General features: G+C 47.3%; 1 protein-coding gene across 1 annotated transcript in view; it reads left to right on the top strand.

Annotated features, from left to right (window-relative positions):
* The window catches only part of LOC130110698 (uncharacterized), a 39,971-nt gene that overhangs the window by 16,090 nt on the left and 11,226 nt on the right, over positions 1 to 12,655 (top strand). The window contains exons 2-6 of the mRNA XM_056277876.1: positions 1,491 to 2,101; positions 2,679 to 2,916; positions 6,260 to 6,354; positions 8,233 to 8,276; positions 10,952 to 11,160. Coding sequence (XP_056133851.1) covers positions 1,520 to 2,101; positions 2,679 to 2,916; positions 6,260 to 6,354; positions 8,233 to 8,276; positions 10,952 to 11,160 — 1,168 coding nt within the window. The 5' untranslated portion in view covers positions 1,491 to 1,519. The remainder of the gene's footprint in view (positions 1 to 1,490; positions 2,102 to 2,678; positions 2,917 to 6,259; positions 6,355 to 8,232; positions 8,277 to 10,951; positions 11,161 to 12,655) is intronic.

The raw sequence follows: 12,655 nt of genomic DNA, 5'->3' as shown, positions 1-12,655 counted from the left end.
GATGCTTGTTTTAGATGCAATTATGACCTCTGATGACTAGTAGTTCTCCTGATCTCCTACGTTAAATGATGCTCTTATTGTAAGTCGCTTTGGATAAGAGCGTCGGCTAAATGACTGTAATGTCATGTAATGGTATAGATGATGGATGGAAGGTTAGATGGACGGATGGATTGATGGATGGTATAGATGATGGATGGATGGATGGTATAGATGATGGATGGAAGGTTGTGTGGACGGATGGATGGTATAGATGATGGATGGTATAGATAATGGATGGAAGGTTGTGTGGATGGATGGAAGGTTGGATGGATGGATGGATGGATGGATGGTATAGATAATGGATGGATGGATTGATGGATGGTATAGATAATGGATGGAAGGTTGTGTGGATGGATGGAAGGTTGTGTGGATGGATGGATGGAATAGATGATGGATGGATGGAATAGATGATGGATGGTATAGATAATGGATGGAAGGTTGTGTGGATGGAAGGTTGGATGGATGGATGGATGGTATAGATAATGGATGGAAGGTTGTGTGGATGGATGGATGGTATAGATGATGGATGGAAGGTTGTGTGGATGGATGGATGGATGGTATAGATGATGGATGGATGGATGGAATAGATGATGGATGGAAGGTTGTGTGGATGGATGGATGGAATAGATGATGGATGGAAGGTTGTGTGGATGGATGGATGGAATAGATGATGGATGGATGGATGGTATAGATGATGGATGGATGGAATAGATGATGGATGGAAGGTTGTGTTGATGGATGGATGGAATAGATGATGGATGGAAGGTTGTGTGGATGGATGGATGGAATAGATGATGGATGGATGGAAGGTATAGATGATGGATGGAAGGTTGTGTGGATGGATGGATGGAATAGATGATGGATGGAAGGTTGTGTGGATGGATGGATGGAAGGTATAGATGATGGATGGAGGGATAAAGTTGACTCTGACCTGTACTAGAGTGATGAGCAGCGGTCTAGACCTTGCTTCACTAAGCTAGACTAGAGGTGTTTGTGTTGTAGGATGGTTCGGAGTTCTCTTAGCTGGAAGGAAGATATGTTAAAGGAGGCTCGTGTGTGGAGACAGGCTAGAGTTAATCACGCTTATCTAAATGAAACCAGACCAACCCGGATGCACATGTTGAGTAGATATCCCAGACGTGAGAACCAAATACAAAAGAAACCAGTAGCAAGTACTGAAGTGAGCAGGTATAAAAACTAATCCCTCAACAGCTTTTGGTTGTATTTATGACAGCATGTCAATGATCCTAAGTCAGTTGCTCAAATAAATGACCCACACTGAGGGGTTTAAAAAGCCGTGATACAGAGCGCAGCTTGTTCACATGAAATATTCCTCTTGTCCTTCTAAAAGGCCTGCAGAGGGAATGCACACCCGGGAGTGGATTATTTGTGTTATTCTTGGGATGTCTGACAAAAGTATTTTCTTTTCTTTAATTCTTTCCTCTCAACAGGCTGCTGGAAGTGGTCTGACATTGCTGTCATGATGTCAAACCGGGACATTCTGCTGCAGGTCTTGACTGAGCTTGAGCCACTGGAGCTGAAGCAGTTTCAGTATTGTTTGACCCACAAGGTCCTGAAGACCTTCGTCCCCATCCCGGGATACCACCTTGGATCTGCTGATGCTGACAGCATCATCAAGGCCATGCTGAGGTATTATGGAGAGGAGGATGCCGTGAGGATAATGGCAGAGATTATCAGTTCCTTCGGAATTGTCTGTCACAGCGATCAGTTTCTCCGACATGGCTCTCCGACCCTTTTCCATTCACAGACCAAATGGTCACCAAAACACATCCCGGACCTCATCCAGAGCCTCCGCAGGGAGCTGGTGTGCAGAATACGACATGTTGGCCTTGTTCTCTGCACTTTGCTGAAACATGGCATTCTGGATGAAGCACAGAGCGAAGCTGTCAGAATCTATGCCAGTCAGAGGGAAAAGAACCGGGCCCTCGTGGACCTGGTCCTGAGGAAGGGCGCTGACACTCTGGGAGGCTTCTATGAGGCTTTGTGTCAATGTGAACCACTCTTGATGGAGGAGCTGAGGGCTCATCCAGCTGTCTCCAAGGTGCGGTGAGAAAATTGATTTGTTCCATAATATTTTTGTAGTCAAGGAACTGAACCATATTCCTGTGGTCCATGACAGCTTGGCCAATGCTGGAAAACAGACAACAAAGACTCTAGCCTTGATGGACATTGAATAGATAACGAATCTGTTGTGGTGGTGCCAGCTGGTCCTCTTAACATCCCTCCATCTTCTCCTGGTCCTTCTCTGTGGAGGGGCTCTCAGTGTAAGAGGTTTGCTGGCTGGCAGGAAAGTTGTTGACATTGCTCACTGCTGACCTGAGTGTCCTACACCACAGGAATAGAAAGCCCGATTCCTTAAACTGAACCCTCTTCACGTTTATTCATATTCCATGATCTGTCTTTACTGTAAGTACGTAGAGCCTGTTTCCCCACCATTTAGTCAGTCAGGGCCACCGTAATGCACAGTCGTAGACAGTCTCTCTCTCCCGGGTCCCTTTTAGAGAAGGTAGGATTGTGACATTTCATGTGCTCTAAATAAATGGTCTAAATATTCCTGTAGAATATTAAATGTCCCATATGCCCTCACATTAAACTCAGCTATTCTGTGTTGCTTTCAGGAGCCACTGACAGTTCCAGTCATCAGGATTTTGTTGGGGACGTTGGTATCAGATGAGCTGATGGCATTCCAGTGGTATCTCACACAGCATGCCATGGCAGGCCACCCTCCTGTTGACAGGCAGCAGCTGGTGGAAGCAGACAGTCTGGAGACAGAGAAGGTTCTGGAGAGACACTACGGTCCTGAACAGGCCACCATGGTTGCCCTGCAAACCTTCCAGAAGATCATTCCAGAGCAAAGTACGTCATCCATGACTTGACCTGACTTACTGAACAGAACAATGACGTGAGGACTTAGACAAGTTACACCAGGAAAGACAAGATGCAGAAACAATGTGTATTACATTATTCCAAAGGTTGATGTTGACCCTGACGCTGATGACAGTTTAAGGGTATAAGACCCGACAATAAGTCGGATCTGAAGATCTGCCCCAAGGGGAGCCATAGACGGGCCCTTGATACTGGTGGTCCTGGAGAAGTGGCCAAGGGTGTAGGTCACAACGACAACACAGACACATCAGACACAGAAACCTAAACACTACATGGCAGGGATGGACAACTCTGATGGCAGAGAGGGCCACAAAACTTTTATCCTCACTACCAGAGGGCCAGACCGGGACCGTGCACTTCCACCAGTGGGGTACTGTAACCCCATCACTCAATTATCCAATTATAGCTGCTCATTTAATGGAAAGAATAAAACATATACCAGTCATCAAAGTTTATCATACCAGCGTTTCTATTTAGTCAGCTTAACACAGAAACAAAACGTCCACATTCCTGAGTGATGCACCAGTCTTTCAGCGCAACGGGCTCTCAGAAACCACCATTCAGTAATGGTGCAGCAGTTCACATCCACACGAACAGCTACAACAGCTAATACTCCAGTTTGTAGTGCATTTCCCTCGGCTCTCCCATTCCACGACATGTCTCAAAGAGACACGCATCCAGCTCAGAATGGTGAAATGGTAAACGGGCTGCATTTATACGGCGCTTGTCTAGCCTGCCAACCACAGAACCTTCTACGGACCCATGTGGGGAGTTTCAGCGGCCTCATCAGTGTAGAAACGTGTGTTGGATGGGGGAACACTGTAAAAAGCGCCTTGATCCAGGTCTGATTTGTTTCTGTGTCTGCTCTGTACTTGAGACATGTTCTCCCCCAATCGGAGACATCTTTGTGCATGTCTTCACGGGCAGGAAAGTGTGCTACATTTGGATGTTTGGATGGAAACCTTCTTTGAACAGGGCTAATTTACGCTTAAACGCGTTCATGCGTGCATGGAGATGTGGCACAGTCTGGCCTCTCCCCTGCAACGGCATGTGAAGGTGTTTAAGATGCGAGGGGATATCCGCAAGGAAGGCCGTGTCGCAGAGACAACCTGTATCCCTGAGTTGACTGCACATCGAATGCTGCCCCCCCCCCCAGAACACTGGGATTTCAGTGTGCCGCCCCAAAACCCTCTCCCAGCACTTCCCGCGGCTCATCCATCTGATCTCAGTGTGCGTCTGTAAATCCCCACAAGCGGCAGCCACTACATCCCAAAATGCTGCAAACCTCCCTTGTTTGAGAGACCTGTTCCCCCCTCGAATGAGATTGGTAACCTTGGTAACTAAATCCATGACATGGCTGAAGTTCATCGTCTTGGCACAGAGGGCCTCCTCAAAATGAAATAGGATTTAGCCTCTTGTAGCAAACTCGGGGGGGGGGGGGCAGCCCGGGAATACCGAAGTGTAACATGCATGGATAAGCTGACTCGCTGGCCCTTGGCTAACGGGTCGGACCCTTTAGGTGACAGGTTAACGATGTCACCCGTGGTGCGGGAGACCCGGGTTCGCGTCCTGGCTGCGGCGGTGTTAATTTCTCACAGTCTGATATTGATAGAAAGCCCCTTAGTTTTGAAAGGTTTTTAAGATGGTAGAAGGCTGATCTTGTGAGATGATTGATGATGTGGCTCTTAAAATTTAGATCACTGTCTATGATTACACCAAGATTTCTAGCTTCACCTTTGCACTCCAGAGACAAAGAGCTGAGATGAGCTGCAATTCTTTGTCTCTGAGTCTTTGCACCAAAAATAAGTATTTCTGTGTTGTCTTTGTTCAGTTGTAAAAAGTTCTCTGACATCCATAGATTAATATCGTCGATACACTGAGTTAGGGAACGTATGGGAGTTAGGTCATCAGAAGATAGGGATATGTACAGTTGTGAATCATCTGCATAATTATGGTAATTTATTTTGTGTTTCTGTATAATGTGCAAGTGGGAGAATATAGAGATTGAATAGTAGTGGTCCAAGAATCGAACCTTGGGGTACCCCACACATTAGACCCACTTTGTCCGAGGAAAAATCTCCAATAGACACAAAGAACTGCCTGTCCTGTAGGTATGTTCTAAACCAGCTGAGAACCGGGCCGGAAAGGCCGACCCATTTTTCTAATCTCTCTAGCAAAATATCATGATCAACAGTGTCGAAAGCAGCACTGAGATCCAGGAGCACAAGAACAGACCATTTATTAGAATCAGTGTTCATATGCAGATCATTCACAACTTTGATAAGTGCTGTTTCTGTGCTATGGTGAGATGGAAAACCTGATTGACAAATGTCTAGAAGGTTGTTAGATATTAAATAGTTATTAACTCGAGAATAAACTGTTTTTTCAAGGATTGTGCTGAGGAGTGGTGAGTTGGAGCTCAGTGGGCATTTGAACGGGTTTGTATATGGCTTTGGTCTGACGTCTTGTTCCATCTTTAATCTGTGGTATGGTTCGTTGAACAGTTCTGGTCTTGGCCTGGGGTTCGATACGGGTGGGGCTTCCCGACCTCAAGTTGCTGGTCTTAAAGGAAATAACACCTGTCTTCTCAGCTGGTTCCCATGGGTTAATGTTCTGGAGTGTGACGTTCCTTTCATGTTACTCGGTGTTCTGATGAAAGGTTCGTCTATGATGGCGGTTCCCCTGCAGGTAGCGATGTCTACGCTTGTTACGTCCTGCGCTCGTTTTGGGTTGCTTGTTGGTCCGAAACCCCCGCCCTCCACCCTTTCCTTCATTTCCTATGCAGAGTACCACGTGTCTGTCGCTATAGCCTTATAACGCTTAGTGGTTATTCTTCAGTGGGCCCTGTGTGACGGCCCGGCGGCCTGTCCAGGCTGTCTCCCGGTGCCCCCCCGCCCCCACCCCCCGCCCTCCCTCCACCCTTTCCTTCATTTCCTATGCAGAGTACCACGTGTCTGTCGCTATAGCCTTATAACGCTTAGTGGTTATTCTTCAGTGGGCCCTGTGTGACGGCCCGGCGGCCTGTCCAGGCTGTCACCCGGTGCCCCCCCGCCCCCACCCCCACACCCCCCGCCCTCCACCCTTTCCTTCATTTCCTATGCAGAGTACCACGTGTCTGTCGCTATAGCCTTATAACGCTTAGTGGTTATTCTTCAGTGGGCCCTGTGTGACGGCCCGGCGGCCTGTCCAGGCTGTCACCCGGTGCCCCCCCGCCCCCACCCCCCCGCCCGCCGCCCAGTGGCTGCTGGGATAGGCTGCAGCATGAGCAGTTGGGCTGATGGACGGATGGTAAATGGGTGTTACTGTGTTCCAGGTTTTGTTCTGAGAGGGGAGCTGCTGTCTGGCTCTGCTGTGTCAACAGGAGGCGCCGAACCCACCAGAACAGAACGGGACTCGGCTGTGATACCGGTAAACCACCAACTTCACCTCTTCACCTGTTTGGACTACAGTCACACTTACTTCATTCATTCCTCTGTGTGTGTGAGTGAGTGTGTGTGTTGGCCCTGTGATGGCCTGGCGGCCTGTCCAGGGTGTCTCCCCGCCTGTCGCCCAGTGACTGCTGGGTTAGGCTCCAGCATCCCCGCCACCCTGAGAGCAGGGTGAGCGGTTTGGATGATGGATGGATGGAAGACAGGGGGGTCCGGGTAGTATGGCGGTCTGTTCCATTGCCTACTAACACGGGGATCGTCGGTTCAAATCCCTGTGTTGCCTCCGGCTTGGCAGACATCCCTACAGACACAACCAGCTGTGTCTATGTGTCCTGGTTGCTACACTAGCGCCTCCTCTGGTCGGTCCGGGTGCCTGTTTGGGGGGGGGGGACTAGCATGATCCGCCCATGCGCTACGTCCCCCTGGTGAAACTCCTCACTGTCAGGTGAAAAGAAGCGGCTGGTGACTCCACGTGTATGGGAGGAGGCATGTGGTAGTCTGCAGCCCTCCCCGAATCAGCAGAGGGGGTGGAGCAGAGACCGGGACGGCTCGGAAGAGTGGGGAGGCAGGTCGGATACAGTTGGGGAGAAAAAGGGAAATCCACATAATAATAATAGTAATAACAACAATAACGATAATAGTAATAGCAGTAGTAATAATAATAATTCCTGCCATGCAGTCAATCATATTTATTTCTATTTTGCAAATTAATTTCTGAAGACTTTAAATTTAATTCATTCATTCATCAGCCGCTTCTCCGGGGTGGGGTTGCGGTGGCAGCAAGTTGAGTAGGGAACTCCAGACCTCCCTCTCCCCAGCAGCGCCCTCCAGCGCCTCCTGGGGGCTCCCACGGCGTTCCTTGCTGAGCTGAGGGTCTGTGTGCCCACTCTGTGCTTGGCCATAGTGACCAAAGGCTGAGATACACTGAGAGAATGGTGGAGACTGAACACCACCAGCAGCAGAGTTACACGTTTCTGCTGCTTCAGTACTCACCCACCTTCCTCTCGTTAGTCGAGACTGAACACCACCAGCAGCAGTGTTACACGTTTCTGCTGCTTCAGTACTCACTCACCTTCCTCTCGTTAGTCGAGACTGAACACCACCAGCAGCAGAGTTACACGTTTCTGCTGCTTCAGTACTCACCCACCTTCCTCTTGTTAGTCGAGACTGAACACCACCAGCAGCAGTGTTACACGTTTCTGCTGCTTCAGTACTCACTCACCTTCCTCTCGTTAGTCGAGACTGAACACCACCAGCAGCAGAGTTACACGTTTCTGCTGCTTCAGTACTCACCCACCTTCCTCTCGTTAGTCGAGACTGAACACCACCAGCAGCAGAGTTACACGTTTCTGCCGCTTCAGTACACACTCACCTTCCTCTCGTTAGTCGAGACTGAACACCACCAGCAGCAGAGTTACACGTTTCTGCTGCTTCAGTACTCACCCACCTTCCCCTCGTTAGTCGAGACTGAACACCACCAGCAGCAGCGTTACCTGCAGAGTTACACGTTTCTGCTGCTTCAGTACTCACCCACCTTCCTCTCATTAGTCGAGACTGAACACCACCAGCAGCAGCGTTACCTGCAGTTACATGTTTCTGCTGCTGCAGTACTCACTCACCTTCCTGTCATTAGTCGAGACTGAACACCACCAGCAGTTACACGTTTCTGCTGCTTCAGTACTCACTCACCTTCCTCTCGTTAGTCGAGACTGAACACCACCAGCAGCAGAGTTACACGTTTCTGCTGCTTCAGTACTCACCCACCTTCCTCTCGTTAGTCGAGACTGAACACCACCAGCAGCAGAGTTACACGTTTCTGCTGCTTCAGTACTCACTCACCTTCCTCTCCTTTGTCCAGGTGGACATGACACCTGAAGTGCACAAGGAGGGCAACATGTACCGGTAAGCCAGGCATCACATTAGTAAAACACAAATACATGCACACCAAAATACACATACTATATTCAAATACATCCAGTACACACTATACTTACAGACAGACACTGTTCATGTACTCATACAGTGATACAGCAATACAATAAATGCCATTCTATGTAACACAAATGGCGCACACTTAATCAGAGGATCAGAACCAGAACCACGTTTACCGGCCATGTGGGTCTGCACACACACGGACTGTGACTCTGCTGTCCTACCTCTACTGAACAGAGAATAACAACACTACTACACAACTCTCCCAGTGTACTGAACATAGAATAACGACACTACTACACAACTCTCTCAGTGTACTGAACGTAGAATAACAACACTACTACACAACTCTCTCAGTGTACTGAACATAGAATAACAACACTACTACACAACTCTCGGTGTACTTAACGTAGAATAACAACACTACTACACAACTCTCCCAGCGTACTGAACATAGAATAACAACACTACTACACAACTCTCTGTGTACTGAACATAGAATAACGACACTACTACACAACTCTCTGTGTACTGAACATAGAATAACAACACTACTACACAACTCTCTGTGTACTTACCATAGAATAACGACACTACTACACAACTCTCTGTGTACTGAACATAGAATAACAACACTACTACACAACTCTCCCAGCGTACTGAACATAGAATAACAGCACTACTACACAACTCTCTCAGTGTACTGAACATAGAATAACAGCACTACTACACAACTCTCCCAGCGTACTGAACATAGAATAACAACACCACTACACAACTCTCCCAGCGTACTGAACATAGAATAACAGCACTACTACACAACTCTGTGTACTGAACATAGAATAACAACACCACTACACAACTCTCCCAGCGTACTGAACATAGAATAACAGCACTACTACACAACTCTCTGTGTACCGAACATAGAATAACAACACTACTACACAACTCTCTCACTGCTACAGTGTACAGTATATACAACATGTACAGTATGTACAACATATACAGTACAGTATAAAATATGTACACTACAGTATATACAACGTGTACAGTACAGTATGTAAAACACGTACAGTATAAAACATGCACAGTACAGTATAAAATATGTATAGTACAGTATGTACAGTACAGTACAGTATATACAACATATACAACATGTACTGTACAGTATAAAATATGTACAGTACAGTATATACAACACGTACAGTACAGTATATACAGCATGTACAGTACAGTATGTACAACATGTACAGTATATACAGCATGTACAGTACAGTATGTACAACATATACAGTACAGTATGTAAAGCATGTACAGTACAGTATATACAACATGTACAGTACAGTATATACTGCATGTACAGTAGTATATACTACATGTATAGTACAGCATATACATGTACAGTATATACAGCATGTACAGTATATACTACATGTACACTACAGTATATACAACGTGTACAGTACAGTATGTAAAACATGTACAGTACAGTATATACAACACGTACAGTACAGTATAAAATATGTACAGTACAGCATATACAACACGTACAGTATAAAACATGCACAGTACAGTATAAAATATGTATAGTACAGTATGTACAGTACAGTACAGTATATACAACATATACAACATGTACTGTACAGTATAAAATATGTACAGTACAGTATATACAACACGTACAGTACAGTATATACAGCATGTACAGTACAGTATGTACAACATGTACAGTATATACAGCATGTACAGTACAGTATGTACAACATATACAGTACAGTATGTAAAGCATGTACAGTACAGTATATACAACATGTACAGTACAGTATATACTGCATGTACAGTAGTATATACTACATGTATAGTACAGCATATACATGTACAGTATATACAGCATGTACAGTATATACTACATGTACAGTACAGTATATACAGCATGTACAGTACAGTGTGTACAACATGTACAGTACAGTATATACAGCATGTACAGTACAGTATATACTACATGTACAGTACAGTATATACAGCATGTACAGTACAGCATGTACAGTACAGTATATACTACATGGTGGATTTATTGACAGTGTTGAGAGTTCATTTGAATGACAGCCCACAGAAAGAAAGTGTTTTTATATCTGGTTGTTTTGGGGTACAGTGCTCTGTAGCGCCTCCCAGAGGGGAGGAGTTGGAACAGGTTGTGACCAGGGTGTGATGGTCTGCAGTGATGTTGCCTGCCCGTCTCCTGAGTCTGGAGGTGTGTAAGTCCTGAATGGACGGCAGGTTGGCACCAATGATTCCTCTGCAGACCTAACTGTCTGTTGTGGTCTGTCCCTGTCCTGGTTGGTGGTCCATCCAGACCAGACAGTGATGGAGGTGCAGAGGACAGACTGGGTTACTGCAGTGTAGACCTGAATCAGCAGTTCCTGAGACAGGTTGAACTTCCTGAGCTGGTGGAGAAAGTACATCCTCTGCTGATAGATACTGCACATACTCTACTTATGTACATGCAGACATGCTGTACATACTTACATACACACATGCATACATACACACACACAGATATATATATATACATACAGGAGTACATAGATGCAGATTGTCCCTGCATACATGTCTGTACTGTACATGTGTGTCCTTGGTGTCCGCAGGTTACAGTGTCCGTGGGCTGGGGTGTTTCGCTGCAGCGTCACCGGCCTGGTGTTTGAGGGGGATGGAGAGGTCATCTACTGGTCTGTTGCCTGGGACCGCAGGTTTCTGAACTCCAAAGGCCTGAAACCTGCAGGGCCGCTCTTCAAGTTCACCTGTCTGAGCGGCTCGTTCTCCAGACTGCAACTCCCACACTGCCAGATGTCCTCCGGTCAGCACAAACGCAAGACACATGTCCATGTTTCACTCGTCTATGTTCTCTCTGTTGGCGTGTTGTGGTTAAACCAGCAGGAGTGAGAGGATCTGATAGAAAGACACCGTCCAAGCTAGGAAGCTGCTGTTAGGCAGGCTGAAGGACAGGTGGAGGAAGGACGAGTACCGTGTTGTGGTTAAACCAGCAGGAGTGAGAGGATCTGATAGAAAGACACCGTCCAAGCTAGGAAGCTGCTGTTAGGCAGGCTGAAGGACAGGTGGAGGAAGGAGGAGTACCGTGTTGTGGTTAAACCAGCAGGAGTGAGAGGATCTGATAGAAAGACACCGTCCAAGCTAGGAAGCTGCTGTTAGGCAGGCTGAAGGACAGGTGGAGGAGTACCGTGTTGTGGTTAAACCAGCAGGAGTGAGAGGATCTGATAGAAAGACACCGTCCAAGCTAGGAAGCTGCTGTTAGGCAGGCTGAAGGACAGGTGGAGGAAGGACGAGTACCGTGTTGTGGTTAAACCAGCAGGAGTGAGAGGATCTGATAGAAAGACACCGTCCAAGCTAGGAAGCTGCTGTTAGGCAGGCTGAAGGACAGGTGGAGGAAGGAGGAGTACCGTGTTGTGGTTAAACCAGCAGGAGTGAGAGGATCTGATAGAAAGACACCGTCCAAGCTAGGAAGCTGCTGTTAGGCAGGCTGAAGGACAGGTGGAGGAAGGAGGAGTACCGTGTTGTGGTTAAACCAGCAGGAGTGAGAGGATCTGATAGAAAGACACCGTCCAAGCTAGGAAGCTGCTGTTAGGCAGGCTGAAGGACAGGTGGAGGAAGGAGGAGTACCGTGTTGTGGTTAAACCAGCAGGAGTGAGAGGATCTGATAGAAAGACACCGTCCAAGCTAGGAAGCTGCTGTTAGGCAGGCTGAAGGACAGGTGGAGGAAGGACGAGTACCGTGTTGTGGTTAAACCAGCAGGAGTGAGAGGATCTGATAGAAAGACACCGTCCAAGCTAGGAAGCTGCTGTTAGGCAGGCTGAAGGACAGGTGGAGGAGTACCGTGTTGTGGTTAAACCAGCAGGAGTGAGAGGATCTGATAGAAAGACACCGTCCAAGCTAGGAAGCTGCTGTTAGGCAGGCTGAAGGACAGGTGGAGGAAGGAGGAGTACCGTGTTGTGGTTAAACCAGCAGGAGTGAGAGGATCTGATAGAAAGACACCGTCCAAGCTAGGAAGCTGCTGTTAGGCAGGCTGAAGGACAGGTGGAGGAAGGAGGAGTACCGTGTTGTGGTTAAACCAGCAGGAGTGAGAGGATCTGATAGAAAGACACCGTCCAAGCTAGGAAGCTGCTGTTAGGCAGGCTGAAGGACAGGTGGAGGAAGGACGAGTACCGTGTTGTGGTTAAACCAGCAGGAGTGAGAGGATCTGATAGAAAGACACCGTCCAAGCTAGGAAGCTGCTGTTAGGCAGGCTGAAGGACAGGTGGAGGAAGGAGGAGTACCGTGTTGTGGTTAAACCAGCA

Source organism: Lampris incognitus, chromosome 3 (genome assembly GCF_029633865.1).
Source record: "Lampris incognitus isolate fLamInc1 chromosome 3, fLamInc1.hap2, whole genome shotgun sequence".
Lineage (NCBI taxonomy): Eukaryota > Metazoa > Chordata > Actinopteri > Lampriformes > Lampridae > Lampris > Lampris incognitus.
The sequence above is the reverse complement of the archived record's forward strand: the minus strand, read 5'-3'. Positions and strand labels throughout refer to the sequence as shown.